The sequence below is a fragment of the Rhincodon typus genome, chromosome 7 (assembly GCF_021869965.1).
Source record: "Rhincodon typus isolate 14 chromosome 7, sRhiTyp1.1, whole genome shotgun sequence".
In the NCBI taxonomy this organism is placed as follows: domain Eukaryota; kingdom Metazoa; phylum Chordata; class Chondrichthyes; order Orectolobiformes; family Rhincodontidae; genus Rhincodon; species Rhincodon typus.
Genome location: NC_063338.1, coordinates 16,798,750 through 16,825,343, shown reverse-complemented (window position 1 = coordinate 16,825,343; position 26,594 = coordinate 16,798,750). Strand labels below are relative to the sequence as shown.

At 45.4% G+C, this 26,594-nt stretch overlaps 1 protein-coding gene and 1 pseudogene across 1 annotated transcript; both read left to right on the top strand.

Annotated features, from left to right (window-relative positions):
• The window catches only part of LOC125483476, a 36,477-nt pseudogene extending 32,546 nt beyond the window's left edge, over nt 1-3,931 (top strand).
• A 6,253-nt stretch (nt 3,932-10,184) lies between these two features.
• On the top strand, nt 10,185-26,272 carry LOC109916066 (cyclin-dependent kinase 15-like). Its single transcript, XM_048598700.1, has 7 exons — nt 10,185-10,375; nt 18,572-18,603; nt 21,751-21,900; nt 22,512-22,606; nt 22,798-22,877; nt 24,017-24,111; nt 26,093-26,272. Exons 1-7 carry the CDS (start codon nt 10,330-10,332, stop codon nt 26,270-26,272), a joined length of 678 nt encoding a protein of 225 aa, XP_048454657.1. The 5' UTR covers nt 10,185-10,329.
• The last annotated feature ends 322 nt before the right edge of the window (nt 26,273-26,594 follow it).

The following is a 26,594-nucleotide window of genomic DNA, read 5'->3' as shown; positions in this document are numbered from 1 at the left end:
ACACAAGGGCAAGAAAGTTAGGCTAATCCATTATAAATTGTACAGCTGGTTCAGCATTACTTAGGAAAGGCTAAATTTCCAAGACCTCGGAGACGTCAGAGGTGATTGATCAGAATAGTTGAAAACAGGATACTGTAAATATACTGCCGAATATCTAAAAAAGAAACAGAAAATACTGTAAATGCGAGCGGCATCAATGGAGAGAGCAAGTGAGTTAATGTTTTATGTCTGTGACCTTTCACCAGTACTGGGAAAATTTGGAGATGTAATAGCTGTAGTGCTCGTTAACAGAGCTTTTCACTGTACTTAGGTACATGTGACAGTGAATAAATCAAATCAAATCAGATCAAACATTGGGTGCAACAAGGACGAAGGGAAGGTCTGTAATATTCTGTTGTGATACCGGTTTAAGAGGGAGCATGCTAATAAGCCAGTAACGAGGCTGTAGAACATGTGACTAGCATCTGCCGTCAGTGTAACTTGCAGCATTTAGAGGTGTCGCTGAGCTATTGTAACAAGCCTGCCTGCTGTACAGTCCTGTGACAAACCTTCAAATAAACTGAACCTACGTTCATTACCATTCCCGGGGTGGGATCAGCACGGCTGTACGGAAAAAACAAGTCCCCCACAAAAGAACGGTGTGAAAGACAGGAGAGATTGAACGGCAAAAGACTTTGTCCTTCGGGACCAAGGGAACAGAGATGGGCAAGAGAAGAAACAAAGAAATGAAAGATATGCTGAGCTCAGGCGTGCTGCTGACTGAAAGGAAAATAATCCGAAACAAGCGAAGCGAAAGAAACAAAATGGAGCTCAGAGTTCTTTGGTCTAAAATTGTTGAACTCAGTGTTCAGTCCACAAGGCTGTGAAGAGCCATATCGAGAGATGAAGTGCTACTGTTCAAGCTCACACTGAGCTAACCTTAGAACAGGGAAGCAGGTTGAGGAGACAGGGATGTCAGTGTAAGTGCGAGGGTGGAGAATTAAAGTGACAGGTCAGCGGAAGTTCAAGCTCACATTCAGAAACTGATTGCGAGTTCTTCAAAGCATTCAACCAGTCTGCGTTTGGCCACCCCAATGGACAGGAGACCACGTTGTGAGCAGGAATAGAGTCCATTGAAAGAAGGACACACAGGTCATTGTACCACCTGGAAGGAGTGTTTGGACGGTGAAAAGGTAAAATGACAGGCATCACATCTCCTGTGTTTGCACGGAAAGGTGCCTTGGGATGGGGTTTGGGGTGACTCCGGAGTGGACAAGGGAGGGAAACAGTCCTTTCAGAATGCTGAAGGGAGGATGCTGTCTTTGTGCTAGATGTAACGAGGGTTGATCATTGAAAATGGAGAATTGGTGGGGTGGAAGGTGAGAAATGGATGAAATCCTATCCCGATTCTGAGATAGAGGGGAAGGGTTGAAAACAGAAGTGCGGGAAGGATTGTGGTCATCGTTGAGGGCCCTGCCATCTGTGGTGGCGTGGAATCCTCAACTGAAGAAAGAAAACATCTCCAAAGCACTCAGAGATAGTAAGAACTGCTGATGCTGGAGTCAGAGATAACACAGTGTGGAGCTGGAGGAACACAGCAGGCCAGGCAGCATCAGAGGAGCAGGAAAGGTGACGTTCTGGGTCGGGACCCTTCTTCGGAAAAAAAGTACCATTTCTGTGTTATTTCCGAAGCGCTGTTGTGGAAGGTTGCATCATCAGAACAGGTGTCACAGATTTGGAGGAATTTGGAAGATGGAATGAGGAGTGGCAGTGGTTTAGTGGGGACATGGGTTCAAATCCCACCATGGTAGAATTTGAAAATCAAAAGCTGGTCTAATGGTGACTGCATAACACTTGTGATTGTTGTAAAAACCCATGTGTTTCCCAAATGTTCATTTGAGGAAAGGAAATCTGCCATCCTTACCCGGCCTGGCCTCAATGTGACCCCAGACCCGCAGTAATGTGGTTGATACTTGGCTTCCTGCTGAAATGGAATGGGCAAATCAGGGGCAATTAGGGATAGGCAACAAATGCTGGCCCTGCCAGTCATGCCCACATTCTGTGAAGGAATTTTTTTAAGAAGTCTTGACCGAGTGTGAGGTATGAGAAAGTGTAGTCCAGGCAGCTGCGGGAGGCAGCGGGGTTATAAGAAATGGAGACAGACAGTCAAGCAAGGGAAAAGAAGAGTCAGAGACGGACCGCGTGAAATTGAAGATAGGGTGGAAATTGGAAGCAAAGTTGATGAAGCATTCCAGTTCAGGGCAGGAGGCTAGGCAGTGGACGCAGAATCTGAAATACTTAAGGCAGAAGTAATTATCAAGGGGATGAAAGGGGATGAAAGATTATTGGAGATATGCAGGAATGTAGAGTTGAGATTAAAATCAGATCAGCCATGATCTTTTCGAGAGGTGGAGCAGAGTCAAGGGCAAAGTGGCCTACTCTTGTTCATATAACAATCCCAGGGTGAGTGCCCTTTGTTTCACAGGCAGCCTGGAAAAAACTGGGGTTGTTTTCCTTAAAGTAGAGAAGGGAAAAGGGACAACAAGGTGCAGGGCTGGATGAACACAGCAGGCCAAGCAGCATCATAGGAGCAGAGAGGCTGACGTTTCGGGCCTAGACCCTTCATCAGAAAAGGGAGATGTAATAGAAGTGTTCAAATCACAAAGGAAATTGCATGTCAAAGTTGTTTCCAGTGTTAGGAGGGCCAGTAAGCAGAGGGGACAGATTGAAGGCAATTGGCAAAAGATACAAGGGGAGATGAAAGAGTTGTTTTTGTTTTAAACAATGGATCATGATTCAGAACGCACTGTCAGAAAGAGCAGAGGAAACGTTCAAAATAACTTTCAGAAGAGAACTGGATAAATACTTGCAGGATGTCTTACTGTTCACTAAGAGGGAGATGGATGGTGTGGCATCGTATACTGTTACGTACATGTTGTAGTCTGGAGCTGTGGTTAGTGAAGGTAGACATTCCAATATGCTGTCTGTCATATAGCTGACCAGCTCTTCACTGTTTGGACATGAATACACCTTGAGGAGGACTCGAACCAAAAGCACCTGACTTGGAGCCAGGATGCTATCTACTGTGTTACAAGAACTCCATTCTCAGGAAGGATGTACTGGCCCTGGAGCGGATTCAGAGGAGGTTCACGAGAATGGTCCCAGGAATGGAAAGCTTAACATATGAGGAACTTTTGAGGACTCTGGGACCATACTCATTGGAGTTTAGAAGGATGAAGGGGGATCTAATTGAAACTTACGAATACTGAATGGCCTGAACAAAATGGATGTTGGGAAGATGCTTCCATTGGTAGGAGAGTCTAGGACCCGAGGGCACAGCCTCAGAGTAAAGGGAAGACCTTTTAGAATGGAGATAAGGAGAAACTTCATCAGTCAGAGCGTGGTGAATCTATGAAATTCACTGCCACAGAAGGCTGTGAAGGCCAGGTCATTGAGTACATTTCAGACTGAGATAAATAGGTTCTTCATTATCAAGGGAATCAAGGGTTACGGGGAGAAAGCAGGAGAATGGGTTTGAAGAACTTATCAGCCATAATTGAATGGCAGAGCAGACTCAATGGACCGAATGGCCTAACTTCTGCTTCTATGTCTTACGGTCTTATGGTCTTATTCAATAATCCTTTGAAAGGGAAATAATTCTGTGCTGTATAGAGAAAGCAAGGGAGTGAGACTAACTGGGGTAGCTGTACTAAAGGACAGAAAGGAATGGTCTCCTTCTTGCAATTCTATGAAATTATTGCCTCTCTGAGCGGCTCCACTTCACTGCATAGTCACACTGATTTCTCTGAGTTGAATGTTGTAGATTATGTTTAATGATTTTTTCCACTCTCTCTTTCTCTCTAGGCTTCTGAAGGCCTTGGGAGTGTCCAGTGAGACTGTTGCGGAATTCCGTATCAAATATTATTGCCTCTTGGCGAGCAAACCTGAGTGATGTTCTCAGGTCTCCCTCCAGAACCGTTTGTATGACACAGACTAACTTCTGTCAGCGAACCCTGTGACTCTCCAAGGACAGGGTTTCAATCCGAAATGGGATCCAGTTTTAAAACATAATAAATAGATGGATTGCTGGAGTTGGAAGATCATTCAGCAGTTACGAATTTGAAAATCCATTCAATGTGGTTACACAAAGCCATTTTTGTTTGAATAAACAAGCATCCCCTTTAAACAGCTCAGGTCGCTCAGATTCTGTCTGTTGTAAAAGAATGAGAGGATTGTCCTAACACTTCTGTGACTGTGATATGAACACACCCAGATTAATGCGATAAATGTCTTGGGGTGGTAACAGTAATGCCAAGGCCCAGGCTAATGCTCTGGGGCACTGTTTCAAATCCCACCACTGTAGCTAGTGAAATTAAAATGCAGTGAATAAATCTGGGATTCAAAAGGTATTCTCTGTGATGGTAACCATAATAACCATCATCAACTGTTGATAAAATTTACCTGTTCCATGTGTGATAGGACTGTCTGATTTATTTTAAAAATGTTTATACCATATTTTAGATTTGGGTTTGAATGATTAATTAGTGACATATGGGTTTTGTGTATCTGAACTTAATACTTTAAGTATTTCTGTACCCATGGTGATTTATTATAAAGCAATTTTGAGAGAGCTACTTTAAAAACCATAATGGGTTTTTATTTGCTTTAGGATGTTATGACCTTGCAAGGCCAACAACGTGTATGATAGCCAGGAATAAACTATAGCAGGTTTCAGTTTAGGAGCTAAAAACAGAGGTGGCATAAAACCTATTGAGGTGTTAAATGCTTTTGGGTATTATGAGGCATTTTTTTTTAATTGACAAAGGGGTGTTGTTTAAAAATCTTTCAATTTGTGTTATACGTAAATTAGCTTATTCTATTTTATCTTCACTTATGTAGGTTTGTAAGTTTCTGTTTTAATCTCTAAAAACAAAATCTGCAATTTTGCATGCTTATGTTTCAGTGAGCGACTACCTTGTTAAAACAAAACAAAATAAAATATGATTTATCAAGCGAGGTTGCAGTCTGGGATCTAATTTGTCCAGGCTGGGATCATAACACATATTCTTTAGGGAAGGAAATCTACCATCCTTACCCTGTCAGGCCTACATGTGACTCCAGGCCCACAGCGATATGGTTGACTCTTAACTGTTTTGAGGTGGCCCTGCAAGCCAATCAGTTCAAGGACAATTGGGGATGGGTAGCAAATGCTGGACTTTTGCATAATACACATATGTCTGAAAGAATAAAGAAAATGAGTTGCCACAAACCTCTCCTGAATGGTGTTGTAAATCTCTTTAAATAACATTCAGCCCTCAATCACCCACCTGTATTGTTGTATAATATGATGGTTCCAAGAGAGTTAACATTGAAGCTGCAATAAGCTTCACTGAACCCTTTGATGTCGCACAGTCTTTGTGCGAAGAAGAGGGAGTCTAGCACGAGGTCCTGATGAAAACACACATTTCTTGATCCTAATAGTTTCTGCAATTAAGCCTAGCCTATCAATGAAACTTTTACCTATTGCTGAATAAGAACCAAAAGAACTGCAGATGCTGTAAATAAGGAACAAAAACAGAAGTTGCTGGAAAAGCTCAGCAGGTCTGGCAGCACCTGTGAAGGAAAAAATCAGAGTTAGCGTTTCGGGTCCAGTGACCCTTTCTCAAAACTTTGTTTGAGGTGTCCCTGCAAGCCAATCAGTTCAAGGGCAATTGGTTGCCAAAGGCAACTCTGTTCTGAGGAAGGGTCACCTGACCCAAAAATGCTAACTCTGAATTTTTCTTCACAGATGCTGCCAGACCTGCTGAGTTTTTCCAGCAATTTCTGTTTTTGTTGTCTTGCACATTGGGAGCAGCGTCGTGGGAATAGGATGCTGTGAGCTGATTTTTCACTTAACCCTCTATTCCCCCAAGTCATGGGAAATACAGAAATAACTTTTCTCCTGATGACTGGATCATTTTTAATGTGAAAGTTTCCCTCCACCCCCAACTTTCCCCCTCCTCCCCCGAAACGTTAACTCTGATTTTTCTTCACAGATGCTGCCAGACCTGTTGAGCTTTTCCAGCAACTTCTGTTTTTGTTCCTTTTTTTTAAACCTATTGCTATCACACAATAAACTACATCTTATATAAGACAAGGTCCTCATCTCATGAAGACTCAGTAGTGGTTTATCCTGAATTACTATGAGTTAACCAGTCCCTTAGACTCAGCAAAGAGAGGAGGATTGACTTTAGGGCCTGGTGGGCACCACAGGGGCTGGGATGCACTATCCTCTGGATAATGATATTTTGGTTTGACTGGATGAGTTTCTGTTCCAGTGCTGTAAGTTTCTATTAACCATTTGATTCTGTCACAATGCCCTACCAAGGGTTGTCCAACCTTGTTGCTTATTTAACTATCCAATCGTCACCTCAGATGACAATGCTTTGATTTAATTTTGTTAAGTTTCTGGTGCAGTTCTGTAATTTTGTGTTGACACTTTGATTTAGTTCCACTGCAGTGCCCCACTGGGAGCTGTCCAATCTGTTTACGTTTTGTTTTGGAAGAGGGGAGCCCTGTCTTCTAACTACAAGCCACTAAGGGTTGGTACTGCAACATCTGACATGCATCTCCATATGGTTAATGGACAGGTTGAAGTAACAAAAATGGGATGGTGAATTGGCAGGAAACGAGTATAGAGGGCTCTATCCATATTAATTAACACCTATTTAAATTTGCAATTTCACTACATCAGCCTTGCAAATCTGCTTTCCTTGGAAACGCTGGAAGCTAAGGGAAAGCAAGGAGGAAATTGCACTTCTCTGGACCCTTTCAAAACCTTGTATCATCTAAGAGAAAATGATCAGTACTTTTGACGTTTAGTTACTGTGGAAAAGTGGGAGATGATAAGCTCAGTTGGTGAATGGTTAGAATGTGATACAGAATAATTCTGTATAGCACAGATTTAATTCCCTGTACAGAATACAACAACGTGATAAATCAAAGAAATGCAGGTGTTGAAGATCTGAAACAAAAACAGAAATTTCTGGAAACTTAGCAGGCCCGGCAGCATCTGTGGAGAGAAAGCAGAGTTAACGTTTTGGATCCAGTGACCTTTCTTCAGAAGATCTCTCCACGGATGCTGCCAGAGCTTTCTCCAAAAATTTCTGCTTTTATCACGTACAAACAGTTGTCACTCCACTTTCAGATGTAATCAAAGTGTTGTGAGGCAAGTAATATCAGCTCCATTCAAACTCGTTTTTATTGGAACAAGTCTGCAGATCTGAACTTTTTATAATTGATTCTTTACAGATAATAGTTTAGATAATGTCTAAGAAAATACTTAATGGACTGTTCATGGGATCTTTCTACGCATGATGTCCCTGTCAGCTGATAATGTGGTATTTATTTATAATTATTTCAATGTGAAGACAGCCAGAACAGCAACTTCAAACCATGATTTGTTTTTCTAACTTCTGAAACGGTTCACTCAAACATAAAAGATGTTTAAATTTTTTTTTTCTCACTCCTAAGGAAGGTTTCTCCCAGTGATAACATCATGGAAAGGTTTACTTTTTCTTTAACAGGCTAGTTTAACATAATCAATATGGAATCAAACCTAACACTGGAATGTAAGCACAGAACCTAGCTGGATGCTCAGAGCAGCACTGGGGGATCATCATATTGTTGAATGAAACTGTTTTAGCATAGGAACAAGAGAAAGCAATTTCACCCCTTGATCATGTTCTGCATTTCAATGAGATCCTGACTGAACAATGACTTATCTCCATTTCCCTAAATGCATTTGATTAACAAACAAAAACACAGATCTAAAATTGATGACAACAATCTTGCAGCAAATGCTAGAAGAAAGTTTCAAATATTTGCCATTCTAATATTTGCAGTGCACGAGTGCTGTCTCCAATAAGACAGAATCTAATAACCATCATCCCTTGACATTCAATGGTGTTACCATTACTGAGTCCCTCACTGTCAACATACTGAAGATTTTCATTGGCCAGTGACTGAAGTGGACGAGCTACATAAATACTGCGGCTACTAGAGCAGATCAGAGGCTGGCAATTCTGCAGCAACTAATTCACCCTGTCTCTCCAAAGGTTTCTCCACCATCTAGAAGGCACAAGTCAGGAGTATGATGAAATCCTTGATGAGTGCAACTTCAAAGAACCCTAACACCAGGACAAAGCAACCCAGTTGTTCAGCACTCCACCTTACATTTTCTGCCTTCACCCTGATGCCCAGTGGCAGCTGTGCACACCATCCCGAGATGCACTAAAACAACTCGCCAAAGTCTCCTTCACAGCACCTTCCAAGCTTGCAACCTCTACTGGCTAGGAGGACAAGGGCAGAGGTACATGCAAACATCACCACCTTCCCTTCCATGCCACACACTATCCTCTCTAAGAAATATATTGGAACTCTTCAGTGGGTCGAAACCCTGGAACTGCCTTCCTAAAAGCACTGTCGATGCACTGCCACCCCATGATTCGCAGTGGAGGGAGGAAGTGGCTCACCAGCACCTTTTCAAGGGTAATTAGGAATGAGCATTAAATGCTGGTCTTGTCAGCAAAGTCTACATCCCTCGAATGAATAAAAGAATTTCTATCAACTTTTGCATGTAAAAGTGTTTCTCAATTTCATTCCTGAAAGATTTTTTAAAAAAAAAAATTTTTACACTATGCCCACAATCTCAGACTCCCCAACCATTGACAATAGTTCTTTCTTGCTCTGTCTGTCCTCTTCCTAAGGTCTTGAAAATTTCAATTAAAACATCCCTTAACTTTCTAAATTCAAAGGAATGAAAGTCGGAGATAAACTAGGGCCCTCAAGTATAAACTAAAGCATTTCTTATTCTCAGCTATAAAAAGATTAACGAAAACCTCAAATTAACAATTAATTCTGCATTAAGTCCTAGTAAACTATTTCTTGCATCCAGTAACAACTCACATTTACATTGCATAGAGATAGTAGGAACTGCAGATGCTGGAGAAGAAGGGTCTGAAGAAGGGTCTAGGCCCGAAACGTCAGCCTTCCTGCTCCTCTGATGCTGCTTGGCCTGCTGTGTTCATCCAGCTCTACACCTTGTTATCTCTTTTTACATTGCATAGTACCATTTTAACTAGTAAAGCATCCCAAGGTCTCTTATCAAACAAAATCTGACACTGAACCACATAAATCGATGCAAGGACATATGATCAAAGAGGTTAGTTTTAAAGGAACATCTTGAAAGATAGAGTTACACAGGGAGATTTACAGAAGGAATTACATAACTTAGGGCCCAAGTAACAGAGAATACAGGCACTAATCGTGGAGTGAAAATTGGGAGTTCTCAAAAGATCGAATTAATGGAATGCAGTATCCTTGGATCAACGTGGTACCAGACTGGGAATCAGTGTAGGTCAATGTGCACAGTGCTAATGAATAAATGGGCATTGGAGTGATTGGCAAACAACCAGGAGAGTTTTATGGCAACATTGTTCTACAAACCACTCCTGCTTTTTTCTCCCCCCACCCCCCCGCCAAAAGTACAGACCATCTGGGAGAAAAACAAGGTTTAAGAGTTCCATAGACAGTGCTAACAATTATTTCTGAACAAAGATAACTTGTAGGCATGACTGCAGATCTAATTAGTATTGGTTACATTTTGCTCAAAGCTCTGATGGGAGTTATTTTGAACCTGTGCTTCAAGACAAGCCTTCATAAGCTTGCATAATGTTCAGTCCGATCAACCCGATCTAACAGGAAACAGATAGAACTAGCCCTTCGGGTTGCATCTCCAACCTTTTGTCAGTGCATTCCAAGCCAAATCAGCAGGAAGTGAAATCTCCCCTCTGGCTCTTCCACCAGTTAATTCAGACGCTGGATGGTTTATTAACAACTGCCCGCACTGGTCCTGCCTGGTTCAGTTTATATGGGGCTGCTCGGGGAGCTGTGGAGCGTTATCTGGACCACATGATATGCGTCCTTGTGAGAAAGTGGGCTCTGTGTACGTTGGGGGTAATCTGCTGGGTCCGGTTTACTTTCCAGTGTATAGTTTATGGTGTGAGTACTGAGAATAATTAAGCAAATAAAAACCGTGCCTGGGATTAGTTAGTCAGTGTGCTGTTTTTAATGTGCCCGCTGGGAAGAGAGTGTGCTTGTTGTGCTGGCTTTTTTTTTGAAAGGACAGCTGGATTCAGTCATGTGCCTGGACTAGTTATTACGAACACACAGACAGTGTGGGCCGGCAGCCTGAGTGTTTGCATGGATCCGGTGAGACAGAGTGGAGCTGCCATCTGTGGGCTGCTGGAGCGCCGGGATGTTCTGCTGGTTTAGACTCAGTGCCTCCTTCATCGAAGCAGTGTCTCCGGAATGAAGACCCTCAGGCAGGCTGCAGCGGAGACTCTGAGCCGGTTAGGTGAGCCCTCACTGAGCCCATGGTTATTCCTGCTCGATGTCTGTCTGCCCCGCATTCTCATCTCAATTATGTACACACACTCAGAGACCGCATCTTCGCCAGGCACAGTCTCTCCCGGCTTTGGATAGGCTGCCGATCACTGTTAACCCCTTCCAGGTCAAGGACAGAGGGTTCATGTCCTACTCTCCGTGAGGGAGGAGGAAACGGCTGCGGCTTTTCCTCCAGACCCGGGGATCGTTGCAGAAAAGATCAAGGCACTTGCAACCCCGAAACCCAGTGCAGAGATTACTGCATGATCTTGAGCAGATCCCAATCTGCAGTGCCTTGGTGTGGGATGTTTTGTGTGTGTTTATATATGCATATTTTTATCGGTATAATCTTGTCTGTGTATGTATGTGAATGTGTGTCTGTGTTGCTATGTGTATCTGTGTGTTTCTACGTATTTTTAGTATGCAGGTGTGTGTATCTGCATGCGTAGATGTGTTTCTATGTGGATGTGTATCTGCATGTGTGGGTATGAATCTGTGTGTTTCAATATATGTATGTATATCTGTGTGTGTTGATGTGTAAATGGATGTATATCTGTGTGTGGATGTGCATATGTGTTTCTGTGTAAGTGTGTGTGTATATTTGGAAGTGTATCATTGTGTGGATATGTATCAATTTCTCTGTCTGGGTGCAGGCATGGATGTGTTTCTGTGTGTGTGGGTGTGTTTCTATGCATGTGGATATGTGTCCGTGTTTGCATATGTGTCTCTGTTTAGGTGTGTTTCTGTATGTATCTGTCACTGTGTATGGATGCATGGATGGATGTGCGTGTGTGTGTATATGTGTGTGTTTTGGATGCATATCTGTGTGTGCGTGCAGGGCTGTGTCTCTGTGCTGGTGTGTCTGTGTTGCTGTGTATCTGACTCCAGACCCACAGCAAAATGGCTGATACTTAACTGCATCTGAAATGATCCAGGAAGCCGCTCGATCAGATCAAACCCACTGCCATTAGTTCCTGAAGGCGCTGACTCACCAGCACCTTCTCGGGGCAACTGGGGACGAGGAGCTGTAAATAGAATCCCTGGCTGCGATGATCACCCTGCAATGAGTCACCTGCCATGGTTCCACATCTCCAACTGCCATTACCTGAATCATAGAATCATAGGATCCCTACAGTGTGGAAACAGGCCCTTCGACCCAGCAAGTCCACACTGACACTCAGAGCATCCCACCTAGACCCATCCCCCTAATCTACACATCCCTGAACAATATGTGGCAATTTCCCATGGCCAATCCACCTAGCCTGCACAACGTTGGACTGTGGGAGGAAACCGGAGCACCCGGAGGAAACCCACACAGACACGGGGAGAATGTGCAAACTCCACACAGACAGTTGCCCGAGGCTGGAATTGAACCCGGGTCCCTGGCGCTGTAAGGCAGCACGGCTAACCACTGAAGTTTTGACATTTTAAAAATTGCAGCCTTGGGTTTTTGCGGGGAGTGAGTTCCAGATTTCTAGTCCCCATTGTGTGGGGAAGTGCTTCCTGATATCGCCTGTGAATGGCCTGGTTCTAATTTGAAGCCTCTGCCCCTCTTGTTCTGGACTCCCATCTCCAGAGGAAACGGCTTGTCTCCGCCTGCCCCATTTTACACCTAAATTCGATCACCCCTTTCATCTTTTTCATTTCAGCACTAGTTTTATTCGACTTCTCCTCATTATTTTTACTATTTTAGCCCCAGGATCATTCTGATCCAACTCTACTCCCTTCAAAGCCAATATGTCCTCCCTGAGTTGCGGAACCAAGTCCTGTCATCCTCCACTGTGCCATAATCTGCTAGGCCGCAGGCCCCAACTGTGAATGAATTGATCCTTGTGGGGTCCGTGTGGGCCTATTCAAAGGGGGATTTTGAGCCCTTGAGGCTGTAGAAACTAAATGAAATGCAGGATTAGGCCATTCAGCCCATCAAGCCTTCTCCATCATTTGATAAGATCATGGCTTATTTGACTGGCCTTAAATTCCTGCTAACACCGACAACCCCTGATTCCCATATCGATCAAAAGGCTGTCTATCTCAGCCTTGAATAAACTCAATGACCCAGAGCTTCCACTGCTCTCAATTGAAGAGAATTCCAAGGACTAAGGATCCTCTGAGAAGAGATTCTTCCTCATCTCCCTTTGAAATGGGAAACCCTTAAACTGTGCCCACAGTTCTAGAGCCCCCACATGATGGCAAACATCCTCTAAGCATCTGGTGCTTCGCAGGGCGGCTACCTGGATCCCCTTGGGGTGGGGGAATGAAGGGCCAGGAGAAGCAAGAAAATCCTATCTTTGAGTGATGTTGGAGAAGCCTTGTAGTGAATCTGCCTTCCAACTTGCTGAGCCTTTGCGGGCCATTGTACCTCGGTCAGGGTTTCGCTTATAGACGCTGGTCTTTCCATGTCCTGGGCCATGTGACCCATCACAAGCAAAATATGGTCACTTTCTCAGAGTTTGAAGGGGGACCTGGGATTGAAAATGACCTGCAGCAGGATGAAGAAGAAGATTGCCATGGAAACTATAAGGGTTGCCATGGCAAGTACTCCTTCTCACAGGATAAATGTGTTCTTACTTCACACTTTTAAAGGGGTTGCTCATTGGGTCTTGTGACGGGAATGAGAAGACATCAATGTAGCTTGATTAAAGACCAAGAGAGCTGAATTAAAGGTAGGGGCTGTGGGTATCCCTTTCAATATTAGGCAGGAGTTGGAGTGTAATGCAGAAGCTTTTCTGTTCTCACATACCATCAGCTCCTACCCCACTTAAAGCATTTACAGATATCACACCAAGATGGAGACTGCTGATCACTGCTGGAGAAAGGGGGAAAAGGCTTAGGGAAGTTCAACATCCAGAGTCAGGAAGAGTGAAGGGTTCAGACTGTACCTCCCTGAAGAGCAGACCATGAGACGCAGAGACCATTCGACCCATTGAGCCTGCTCCATCATTTAATGAAATCATAGCTGATCTGGTAATTGTGAATTCCCTTTACCCCAATAATCCTTGACACCCTTACAGAACAAAAATTTGTCTTGCTCAACTGTGACAGCCCTCTGCAGTGAAAAATTCCACAGATTCACTATGACAAGAGAAGAAATTCCTCCTAATCTGTCTTAAATGGGTGACCCCTTACTCTGAGACCATGTCCCCTGGTCCAATGCTAATGTACTATCTCCAACACAGTGGGCTGTTAATAAATAGTCTCACATGTTGTACCTTAAACACCTGAAAATGCAAATACATCACATCCACTATTTCTCCTTTATTGATCCTGCTTGTCACCTCCTCAAAGAATTCTAATAAATTTGACAGGTATGATTTTCCCTTCATGAAGTCATGCTGACTCTGCTCAATCATGTTGTGTCTTTCTAAATCCCCTGTTATTACTTGTTTTATAACAAGCTGTAATATTTTCCCAATAACTGGTTTATAGGAGGTTAAAGACAATCTGATCGAAGTCTTCAAGTTATTAACAGGAAAAACACAAGGTAGATAAAGATAAACAATTTCCACTGGTTGGGGATTCTAGAACTAGGGGACAGAGTCTGAGAATTAGGGTTTGACAATTCAGTAGAGACGTTAGGATGCACTTCCACCCACAAAGAGTAGGAGAGGTTTGGAACTCTCTTCTGCAAACAGCAGTAGATGTGTGATTAGTTGTTAATTTTAAATCTGAGATAGATAAATCCTTGTTAAACAAAAATATTAAGGGATATGAGCTGAAGGAAGGTATATGGAGTTAGGCCACAGATCAGGCATGATCTTAGTGAATGGTAGAACATGGTCAAGGAGATGAATAGCCCACTCCTGTTCCTATAGTTACCTATTTCTTGTCTCTTCTCCTTCCTATTAACATAATTGAAATTTTTGAAGAAGTAACGAAGAGGATTGGTGAAGGCAGAGTGATGGGCGTGATCTATATAGACTTCAGTGAGGCATTCGATAATGTTCCTCATGGTAGACTAGTTAGCAAGGTTAGATCACATAGTATACAGGGAGAACTAGCCATTTGGATACAGAACTGGCTTGAAGGAAGATGACAGAGGGTGGTGGTGGGGAGTTACTTTTCAGACTGGAGGCCTGTGGCAGCTGTGTGTCACAAGGATCAGTGCTGGGTCCACTGCTTTTTGTCATTTATATATGTGATTTAGATGTGAACATAGGCGGTATGGTTAGTGAGTTTGCAGATGACATCAAAATTGGTGTTGTAGTGGATAGTGAAGAAGGTTACTTCAGAGTACAATGAGATCTTGATCAGATGGGCCAATGGGCTGAGGACTGGCAGATAGTGTTTAATTTAGATAAATGTGAGGTGCTGCATTTTGGAAAGGCATATCAGAGCAGGACTTATACACTTAATGGTAAAGTCCTGGGCAGTGTTGCTGAACAAAGAGACTTTGGAGTGCAAGTTCATAGTTCATTGAAAGTCAAGTCGCAGGTAGGCAGGATAGTGAAGGTGGCATTTGATACGGTTGCTTTTATTGGTCAGTGCATTGACTATAGGAGTTGGGAGGTCATGTTGCAGTTGTACAGGACATTGGTTAGACCATTTTTGGAATACTGCATTCTATTGTGGTCTCCCTGCTTTAGGAAGGATGTCATGAAATTTGAAAGGGTTCAGAAAAGATTTACAAGGATGTTGCCAGGGTTGGAGGGTTTGAGCTATAGGGAGAGGCTGAATAGGCTGGGTCTATTTTCCCTGGAGTATCGGACCCTGATGGGTGACCTTATAGCAGTATATAAAATCATGAGGGGGCATAGATAGGATGAATAGCCAAGGTCTTTTTCCTAGGGTAGAAGAGTCCAAAACTAGAGGACATAGGTTTAAGGTGAGAAGGGAAAGATTTAAAAGGGACCTGAAGGGCATAGGGTGGTGCATTTATGGAATGAGCTGCCAGAGGAAGTGGTGGAGGCTGGTACAATTACAACATTTAAAAGGCATCTGGATGGGTATGTGAATAGGAAGGGTTTAGAGGGATATGGGTCAATTGTTGGCAAATGGGACTAGATTAATTTAGGATATCTGGTCAACATTGACAAGTTAGACTGAAGTGTCTGTTTTCATGCTGTACAACTCGATGACCCTGTGAATAAAAGGTGTTACATTGGCAGTTTCGTAATCCTCTGGGACTTTTTCTATGTTTTTTTATACAGCCTGTTCCACTCTGGGTGTTGCTATCCAAATAGCTGCCCTCTAATGTTGCAATATGCTTTTGTTTTGTAGGCCTACATTTCCCCTCTCCCAAACCCTTCCCCCTCTATAGCCTCAGACTAGACAGGACACTGGTGCCAGCACAGTTTAAGTGAGGTCCATTCCAGCAGAACAGCTCCCTTCTACCCCAGTACAGGTGCCAGTGCCCCATGAACTGAAACCCACTCCACACACACCAATCTTTAAACCACCCATGTTCACTTCTCGACTTTATTTACCTTCACCCAGTCTGCCTGTGGTTCAGACAGTAATCCAGAGAATATCACTAAAAAGGTTCTGCCTTCTAATTTAGCTCCTAGCTGTTCAAAACCTTTCAGCAGAACCTCCTTTCCAGTCCTATCAATGTCGCTGGTACCAACATGGTTGACAATAACTAGGTCCCTCCCCTCCCCTCCCAGTCCAACTTCTTCTGCAGGGCTGGAGAAGATGCCCTTAACCTGGCACTGAGCAGGCATCACACCCTTCGAGACTCCTGCTCACGGCTGCAGGGATCAGTGTCTATCCCCTAAAATTATTCTGTCCCCTGCCCCCACCACGTTCTTCCTCCCACTGAATGGCACCCTGTACCAAGCTACTGTGGCCAGTTTACTCAACTCTCTGCAGTCTCTACTCTCATCCATACAGCTTGCCTCGTAAATGTTGGACAACTGCAGGGGTCAAGGCTCCTCAGTTGCAACCCCAATCCCTGTCCTCATACCTGCCTTATCCTCTTGACCTGAATTGCAGAGCAGCTTTGAATGACCTAGCCTGAGGGCTGTCTGACTGCCCTCAAGATCAAAGTGTCCAGGTAACTTCCCGCTTCCCTGATCCGGCGCAACGTCTGCAGCTCCGAATAGACCTCCCCACTTCGGATCTGAAGCTGCTCGATCTGCAAATGCTTGGGTTCAGATGTGCTCGCTCCAGGACACATTGGTGTCCAGCTGCATCCACGTGCTATAGCCGCAACGCATCACCCATCCTACCTTCACCATTGTGTCTCATTTAATTCATGAATTAATTATTTTAGATTTGCTACATTTTACACTTTAATATTTTTTGTTTTTATAAAATAAGAAAAATCACCAGCATCAATTTGACACTTAGGTGGCTCTGAGAAGGAAAGAGAGATGAGAAGAAGAAAACCACTAGGGGCCTAAACACAAACTGAAGACCTTACTTTTACTCACCGATCCTACTCTGCTATTAGCTCCTTCCCTTGTTCTCACCTGGTGCTGTGGATTGGGACATCTCTCTGCTGCTGGTCTCACTGTAGGTCGGCCTCTCAGCCCACAACTTTATCCTCTCCCACTTACCTCTTGATCTGAAGAGTTCGCTCCTTGCAGTAAAGCCTTAGCTAAAGCACCACTGCCCCATTTTGTAGCGAATTCCCAAAGTGAACCAAATTTCCAACAGGTTAGTCACTTACCCAGCTTTCATCTCACTCCTGCGCCCTGACTGTGCCCCTTATTCACCAAGTTCTTCAGAACATTCACTTTGCTATTTATTCTTAACAGGTCTGACCCAACGACACCCTGGATACAAAGAGGTTCCTTTCCTATATGGAACTGCTCAGAGACACCTTTTAGCTTCAGTGATAATGCCTCATTTAGTTAGAGGAAATTCAGGTGCTTGAATTCTAACAGCCAGATTCAGACAGGAATTACTTCCTTTAATTAGGCTGCTTTAAGTTACTTTAAAGGCTACTGTCTACATTTGACCTTCAAACTGAACTTGAAAAGGGTCTACCAGTTGAATTCCCACTTTGAACCAAATTTCCAAGGGCACTCTCATTCAGACTTCATCTCCCTCCACTGAGATCTCCTGTACTCTGACCATTACTGATATACCTGCCATAGAGGAAGTGCAGTGAGCGTTCATCAGACTGATCCCTGGGGCCTTGGAGTTGACATCTGGAGTCAGATTGAGCAGGCCAGATTTGTATTCCCTGGAGTTTCGAAGAGCCAAGAGGCCGTCTCATAGGAACTTGCAAAATTCTTAGGGGGCTCAACATTGTAAATGCAGGAAGGATCAATCAGGACACACAATCTCACAATAAGAGGCAGACCATTTGGGATTGTGATGAGCAGGCACTTCTTCACTTAGAGGGTAGTTAATCTGTGGATTTCTCTACCGTAGAGGGCTGTGGAGGCTCAGCTGTTGAATATGTTCAGGACAGAGCTCAATAAATTTCTATATTTGAAGATAGCGAGATACGGGGGCAGTGTGGGAAAATGGCATTGATTGTGGTGGATTGATCATGATCTAGAACGGTGGAACAGGTTGAAGAAGCTGAGTGGATTATTCCTGCTCCTGTGCTCTTGTCACCTCTAAACGCGACTACTCCAGTGCACTGCTGGATGGTCCCCCACGTTATACCGTTGAGGTCATCCCAAGCCCTGCTTCCTGTGGCCTGACTTGCACTAAGTCCCATTCCCCTACCAGCTCTCTCCTCACCAGCTCAACATCGGCTCCTGGTTAAGCGCCTCTTTGATTTAAATATTCACACCCTTGTTTTTAAATGGCCTCACTCCTCTCTATCTCTGCAATCCTACAACTCTTCTGGTCTCTTGCACATCCTGGGTATGTATCACTTCATCATCACTAACTGTGGTTTCAACCAGCTTCACGTGCGCTATGTTTGGGAATTCCTTCCCAAACCTCTTCAACTCTCGACCTGTCTTTTTTTTAAATAAATCCCATAAACCTGCCTTTATACAAAAGATTTTGACCACCTGACCTTACAAGGCAAATTGTCGCACTTTTGTTTCATTGTGTTGTAGTGAAGTGGATTGTTTTGTTATTTTACAGGAGCTGTATAATTATGAGTTTGTTGCTGTAATTATTGGCCAGCTATTGAGGGATGTGCAGTGAAATTCAAATATTTGCTATTCTTATTTCTGTTTCTGCTTTTCCTTGTTCTCTTACAATTGACTATATTCACCAAGTTCTTCAGAACATTCACTTTGCTATTTATTCTTAACAGGTCTGACCCAACGACACCCTGGATACAAAGAGGTAAAAGGTTTCTGCTGCTCACAGACAGTGAGGTTGAGCCCCCTCACTGCCGCTGAGTTTTTAAATTGGTTCTTGCTTTATTGAGGGCTGACCTATGTTGTTTGTCTTGGGAGAAGACTGAGGGTTTGAGAGTCATGAATGGGATGGGCAGGTGAGGGAGAATGGAGAGGATAGTACAGGCCTTCCCCTGTATCCTGTCACTCCCATCCACAAATTGACTGAAACCCAACTCTTGGGGGGGCCTGGCTCCAGTGGGGTTTAGCTCCACCCCCTCAGTTCTGGCTCCACCCCTTCCATTGGCTCCTTCCCTTAGCTCCATCTCTCTTCTCTAGCCCCACATCCTCTTTGTCACAGTCATAGAATCCCGACAATGCACATGGAGACCATTTGGCCCATCAAGTCCGCCCTGATCCCCTGAAGAGCATCCCACCCAGACCCACTCTGCCACCCTATCCCTGTAACTCTGCACTAACCATGGCTAATCCACCCAGCCTGCACATCCCTAGCTCCACCTCCTCTTCCCTAGCTCCACCCTGTCCTCAGAACCACCCCACTCTTCCCTAGCTTCTTCTTCCCAGATTCTGACACCACCCCTGTGCCCTGACTCCACCCCAATGGTCTCTAACTCCCCTAGGACCTGACACACTCCACCCTCTTTGGGCTATTGTTCCTCTCTGCGCTCTCCGCTCCTCTCCATCAGGTCTCTGGTCCTGGCCTTTTCTTTATTGCAGCCCCTCCCCCACCTAGGGGGAAAAGCCCCATTACACTCTGGGTTTAGCTCCAACAACCTACTGTATTCCTTGGGTCTCTAGCTCTTCCCTTGCTGAAGAATGGTCAGTTGCCTGGGCAATAGCACCCCACCCCCGGCACCTTTTAGTTCCAGCTCTCCCTCCTTGGGAATAGCCCCTCCCTCTGATCTCTACCTCTTCACCGCTCCCCTCCCCAGCTTTAACTCCGCTCTGCTGGGTTCCTGTTCCAACCTTCCAGCTATTTCTAAGCAAAGTTCCGAACTCACGCGACAATCCCAGTTCTTTTCCTGACTCCATCCGTTTTGTCCATCTCTCTTTCTCACCTTGAAATGCACCCCCACCCCCACCACCGTCCCCACACGTGGCCAATTATCTATTATCTCGTCAGGATTTCGGTTACGCAGAATATCTCCTGAGATCTTGTCGGACATCGCCATTTTATTCATTCATCCTGACCAGCCAGCTGGCCTGGTAAATGATGGGCTTGATGCTTGGTCTGTTTTGTCATATTTTTGTCTCCTGACGAGAGAGAGAGAGAGAGAGAGCGAGCCTTGTTGTAACAAGTCATGGGACTGTAGCCCTGTGACCGTGCAGTGATGGGTTTAGTGTCTAGCTCTATGGGTTCTGTACAGTGAGGAAGATAATGTCCAAAAGAAAAGCCTGGAGAAGAATCTGCTGTTGCAGCTCAGGCTCTGAGCGCAGTCTGGGAAATGGAGGGGATGCTTCCTTTGAGGTAACTGCAGCCTGTTAGCTATCACCAAACACGGGTAAAGAGAAACACTGACAATGAGACATTGGTATTAACGCTTTTAAGGGGAAACCCTTTCGCAGCAGAAGCGAGTGGAGAGTTGTACTGATTGAGTGGGATGAGGAAGGTTGGAAAATAGGCTCAAGTGGATTTCCTCTGGGTACTCCCGGTTTCCTCCCACAGTCTAAAGATGTGCAGGTTAGGTGGATCGACCGTAATAAATTGCCTGTAGTGTTCAAGGATGTGTAGCTTAGGTAGGTTATAGGGGGATAGGTCTGAGTGGGATGCTTCAAGGGTCAGTGTGGACTTGTTGGGCCGAAGGGCCTGTTTCCACACTGTAGGGATTCTATGATAAGCCCTGCTATGGACGGATTGTGCCGAGTGGTCTCTTTCTGAGCTGCACGTTCTGTGCAATCTTACATAAAACACTCCTTGGTCTCTCCGCACGAGAACTGTGCATGACAAAGCCCATCCTTGGGTAGCATTGTGATGGGAACTCCAACCGTTCAAGGCAGGAAATGTCTGATGACAGGGAGGGAGCAGCAAATAGGAGCTGCAGTCGCTGGGAGACTGAGAATTAAGCGCAGTGTTCAAAATGGCCCCAATTATTGGTCTGCATTTGAAATCTTCAGATTGAACCACTATCATCTAATGCCTTGCTTGGGTTTTCGCCCTGTGTTATAAATAGATCTGTGGGTTTGGTGGACTTTCGGCTGTGTATATTTTGTGTTATTAACCCTGTGTGCAACAGTTGTTGAATGCCCACAGTGCGTGCATCAGGACGTCCTGGCAGACTGGGGACTGCTGTTCTCAAACTGCACCTGGACAGCAGGATGTTATGCGTGGTAAAGGGAAAGGTCCCAGCAGGGGTACTGTTTCTTAATGGCTTAATAATTGTGTGGTTCATTATCGCTGTTTTCAGCCCGGCCAACATGGAATCATGAGCTGGCAATGGACCTACTCACTGAATCGGAACTGGGGGGTAATCCCTTCCTTAACAACAGGCTCCGCCCATGTGAGGAGCTGGGGTAACCACACCACCTAACAACAGGCCCCACCCACATTAGGCACTGGGGTTACCCCCCCAACAAGCCCCTCCCATGTGAGGAGCTGCGGTAACCACATCCCCTAACAACAGGCCCCACCCACCCATCAGGTGCTGGGGTTATCCCCCACCAGCAAGCCCCTCCCATGTGAGGAGCTGGGGTAACCACATCCCCTAACAACAGGCCCCACCCACATCAGGTGCTGGGTCTATACCCCACCAGCAAGCCCCTCCCAGTTTGAGCTGGGGTAACCCTGTCCCTTACTGTAGGAGCTGGAAGAACCTTAATTATAACCACCACCCACCCCCCCCTGATATTATGGGAGCTTAGCTAGTCTTGACCTGTGTCTACCTGGATGATGCACTGAAGTCTCTGGAATGGGCCTTGAATCCACGACCTTCTTTCCCAGAGAGTGTGCTGCCCACTGAGCCGAGCTGCAAGGGGGCAGGAAGGGCGAGGGTGGTCGCTGGTGATCACGTGCCATTGACCGGGGAGGAGGCCTATGGGCTGTCTTGAGGCCGACGTTTGTCACAGCGATGTGCGGTTAACTCGGCATGTGTCCCCAGCACTGTCTCGATACGAACGCTGTTTTCTCTTTTTGCAGCTGACTGAGGTTGCTGAGTCGCCGAGAAGTCCGTTTGTCTGCGAGCCCCGTCTCTACCACACACTGCAGGCCCAAAAACCCAGCAGGCACAGGAACCGCAGCCACAGCATTCCGATAGGGTGCAAGAACTACACCCAGGGCCACCAATGGGTACGCTGCATCAACACTAATCTCCATACAACAGCCACTATCCTGTACAATAGGTCGCCTCCTCCCCAGATCCGCTAGTCCTTAAGATAACTCTTATTGTTACAGTGTTTCCCCCACCCGATCCGAAATCCGTAGCCCTCCCTGGACCTGTCTGTGGGTTGAACAGTGTCAGCTGTGGCTCAGTGGGTACCACTCTCGTCTCTGAGTCAGGATAGTTCTGGGTTCAAGTCCTGCTCCGGAGAATTGAGCACAAAAGTCAAGACTGCAGCACCAATGGAGCGCAGCGCTGTTGGAGGCGTCATCTTTCAGACAGCCTGTTAAATGGTGAACCCCCGGCTCCGTCTGCCTTCTCGGAATAGCTGAAGCATTGTCCCTGATGTCTTGGCCAACATTCATCCCTCGACCTACATCATTAGAGCAGATTATTTCGCTGTTAGCGGGGGCCTGCTGTGCGCCGATTGGCAGGTGTGCGTTTACGACTTTACAACAGTAACTGCACTTCAGGAAATACTTTATTGGTGATAGATTGGTCCTGAGGCCATGAAAGGTGCTGGCAAAATGTAAGCCTTTCGTCGAAAGAAAACTGTAATATTAGTTCTTATTTATTTCAGAGAAGCGGCCTACGATTTGGGACCGCAGCCTCCTATCTAAACCTGGAGAAACTAGGGGAAGGATCCTACTCCACTGTGTACAAGGGGATCAGCAGGTTAGTTGTGATGTTTTAAATCATCCTCCTTGTATCCATTCCACCTACCGCGGTCCAGTACAGGCTGCGTTCCCCAGCCTTCCAAACCTTCCTCCAACTCCCCACATCCCTCCAAGAGAAGGAATCAGTGTTTGAAGATGCACTTAAAACAAAAACGAAACAGATGTTAACCGTCCTCTCACTCTGCGCAGGATAAATGGCAACCTCGTTGCCTTGAAGGTGATTAAAATGCAAGAAGAAGAAGGTGTCCCTTTCACCGCAATCCGTGAGGGTAGGTATACAGTGAGGGTGTGTAATATATAGCATAATGCACTCCAGTCAAGCATGGTACAGAATAGGTGTGTAATTCAAAGCAGTGGGTACAGACTGAGAGTGAGTTACACTTACCATAATTATCTGCAGTAAGTGATTATACGATGTGAATGTTATATGTACCGTAATTCAAAGTGGTCAGGGTGGGAACAGTGATGAGGGTGAGTTACATATACTGTAATTAATTCCAGTGTGGGATTATGCAGAGTAAGAGTGCATTATCTGTACCGTAGTTCACAGGAGTGAGGGGTGGTACAGAGTGAGGGTGTGTTATATGTGCCGTAATGCACTCTAGTGAGGGGTAATACAGTTTGATGGTGTGTTAAAGGTACTGTAATTTACACCGGGGAGAGATGGCAGGGTGTGTTACATATACTGTGTGTCTTTGCAATGAGGGGTTGCTCAGAGTGAGGGTACGCAATATATATTCAATATAAATCATTGTGGTGTGTGGATACAGAATGAGGGTGTGTCATATATACTGTAATTTGTAGCAGAGGAGTTAGGGACAGACTGAAGGTGTGTATAATTCACTCCAGTGAGTAATGGTAGAGGTTGAGGATGTGTTTTGTATGTCATAATTTATTTCAGTGAATAATTATACAATGGGGCTGTGTTATGTATACCGTAATTCACAATAGAGTTAGAATAAGCGTGAGTACATTTACTGTACTTCACTGCAGTGAGGGTAGGTACAGAGTGAAGATATGTTAGAAATACCATAATTCATTGCAGCGAGAGATGGTATGGATTGAGGATATGTTATATATACTGTAATTCCCCCTACTGAGGTTGGGTACCCAGTTACAGAGTATTGTATATGCTATGCATCATTGCAATGGGGAATGAGTTGGAGTGAAGGTCTGAAATGATTATCATAAATCATGGCAGGCCCAGAGTGAGGAAATGTTATTCACTACAGTAGTGGGGATGGTACAAAGATGGAGTGCTCTCACATAGTTAATCAGTGCGGCGGGTGGATCAGTGTGAGTGAATGCAGGGAAACAGGGTGGACTTGCTGTTCTGCATGACCTTTTCTCTATTCCTGGGAAGAAAAAAAAGCCTCAACTCTGAATGCTTTTCCCCTTCTGTCTGCAGCCTCGCTACTGAAGGGTTTAAAACACTGCAATATTGTGCTTCTGCATGACATCATCCACACGCAGGAGACTCTGACCTTTGTCTTTGAGTATGTGGTGAGTTTACAGCAGCCAGAAGGGACAGGGTGAAGTGTGCGTGTGTGTAAAATCAAACAGAGCTGCTGTGTGGCGAATCAACAAACAAAGAGAAAGGGGAAAGCCATCTTTCTTGCACAGAGACTGGAAAGAGTGAACTGTGTAATGTAGTCATTAGTGAACAAGACTTAAAAAATTTATACAGAGCCTGTGGACAGGATTTGGAGCTTGATGCCCTGAGTTAAGAACTGGTATCGCAAGTTCTGATACAGTAAAACTACACATGGTATTTCACAGGGGTGTCGTGAGACAAAACGTTGACATCCAGCCACATAAGGAAATTGTCAGGACGGGTGTCCAAAAGCTGGCCCCGGCGTCCTGCGTTTTAAGAAGTGTCTCAAAAGGAGGAGAGGGAGATAAAAGAAAATTCCAGAACCCAGGCCCTCGGGACACGGCCGCCGATGGAGCAGGGGAGAAATAGACTCAGGGTTGTACAGGAGGCCAGGGTTCTGGGGAACGCAGAGGATTTCGGAGCCGTGAGATTTGATTTCCACTGAGGCAGGAGGTGGTGGGAACATGGCACCATCAAAGGGCGATTCACCCCTGGAGGCTGTTTGGTTGGATCATGGCTGATCTTTGCTTCAGCCCCAGTAGACACTGTGTGGTAGCCTGTGGTACAGTAACAGAACCACCACAGAATGACAGTTTGTGTCCAGACACAATAACGTGGAAAGCTCACAATAGACGGGGAGCGAAAGGTTCGTGAGAGGACGAGGCACAGATGCCATGATCCACAGGGCTGTGCCTGGGAGTGGGGGCCTGGGAGGGCAGGGAGGAGATGGCCCGCGATCAAGGTGCGGATCAGATTTCCCTTGGACGTGTTTTGCAAACAGACAAATGCGACTGAGGATCTCTTTCCTGGGGAGAAGTGAAGACGTACAGGACAGGGCAAAGCAGGGAGAGAGGATTTCTTTTTTGGTGCTTGTGGTCATGAGAGCTGCCGATATCCCAGAAGTAGTTGACGGTACGCCGAGACATTAAGGATCCCGAAATCAATTCAGCGGGGAGCAAGAGTCCAGTGGAGATAGGGGGCTGGTGGGATGGAGGGGACGGTGGGACGGAGAGTCCAGCGAGGGTCGGGGTATCAGCCCTAGGGTTTTTGAGCTGACACATGGGGGCAATGTCTTTGTGGGTGAGAGGATGCGTTCAGAGTGGTGGGGCAAGGGTGGGCTCATATCAGCACCAACATGTGTTTGAATGCGCTGAGGCATCTCTTATCAGAATGGGCAGCGGGAGGGAGTTGGGCACCAAAGCATGTTAATGGGATCCATAAGAAACCCAGCCCCTCTCAGGCCGACAGACCTGGAGCGGTTGGGCCGAATGGCCTGTTTCTGCATTATGGATGAAGAGGGGAAGAATTGGCCGGTTGGGCCTGTGCGCTTTTGAGTTTAGAAGAATACCAGGTAATCTTAGGCAACATATAAGATCCCGAGGGTACTTGGCAGAATGGATGTTGAAAGGAACTTTTCCCCCTTATGAGGGGAGACTAGAACTAAGGGACACAGTTTCAAAATAACAAGTCTCCTTATTATGACAAATGAAGAGATTAGTTTATGGAGCTCTGTCGCCCAGACAGCAGTGGAGGTGGTGGGGGTGTTATTCAATTTTTTTTTAAGGCAGAGGTAGATAAATTTGTGACTAACAAGGGAGTTAATGTTTTACAGTGTAGACAGGCAAGTGGACTGAGTCCCGATTTGATCAGCTGTGATATTAAGGCATGGCAGAACGGGCTTGAGAGAGCTGCCCATATGTTTGAATGTTTAAAGGAGAGAGGGAGGAGGGGCTGCTGAAATGAAGAGAAACTTGCCCTCAGAGAGGGTAAGATTGACAATAACAACAGGCAGCTGGACCAAGAAAGGGGAAGTATATTTGCAATACACATTAGTATCACACTGCTACTCAGCATTGCTTACAGCTCATTCCAGTGTCTTCCTCCCCCTAGCAAACTGACCTCGCACAGTACATGACCCAGCACCCAGGAGGCCTGCACACGCACAATGTCAAGGTAAGATGTAGTTCCAGGTGCAGAGTTTCCCTGCTCCCATTGACAACGCTGGCACCAGTGAGCGAAGGTGAAGACGTGATCCACCATTCTACAATGAGTCCCGAGTTGAACCTGTAAAATACAGGATTAACCCGACGATGGTGCGTCTTAACTGCACCTCTTACCGTTTGTTCCATTCACCCTCCAAACGTCACTGCCCCTTCCCTGAAGGTGCTGTCAGTTTACTAGGGGGAGTCTCCATTGCTACTTGATCGCCCCATGGTTCTCCTGGTGGTGGTCACACGTTGGCATCATCAGCCTACACTTCTCCCAAGGCCTACGTATCCTTCTTCCAAACATATTCCATGGACATCAGTTTCCTCTGACTGATTCTGTGTCAGTAAACCATTTTTTTTGGGATCCTCTTTCCCCACGTGAGTGTTGTTTTATTTTCAGCTGC

Bases quoted from the DNA above. Each gene is read 5' to 3' on its own strand.
- LOC109916066 (XM_048598700.1), top strand. From the start codon at position 10,330: ATGAAGACCCTCAGGCAGGCTGCAGCGGAGACTCTGAGCCGGTTAG. The intron at 21,901-22,511 runs GTACGCTGCATC...TATTTATTTCAG, and splicing joins ACACCCAGGGCCACCAATGG to AGAAGCGGCCTACGATTTGG. The intron at 22,878-24,016 runs GTAGGTATACAG...TTCTGTCTGCAG, and splicing joins TTTCACCGCAATCCGTGAGG to CCTCGCTACTGAAGGGTTTA.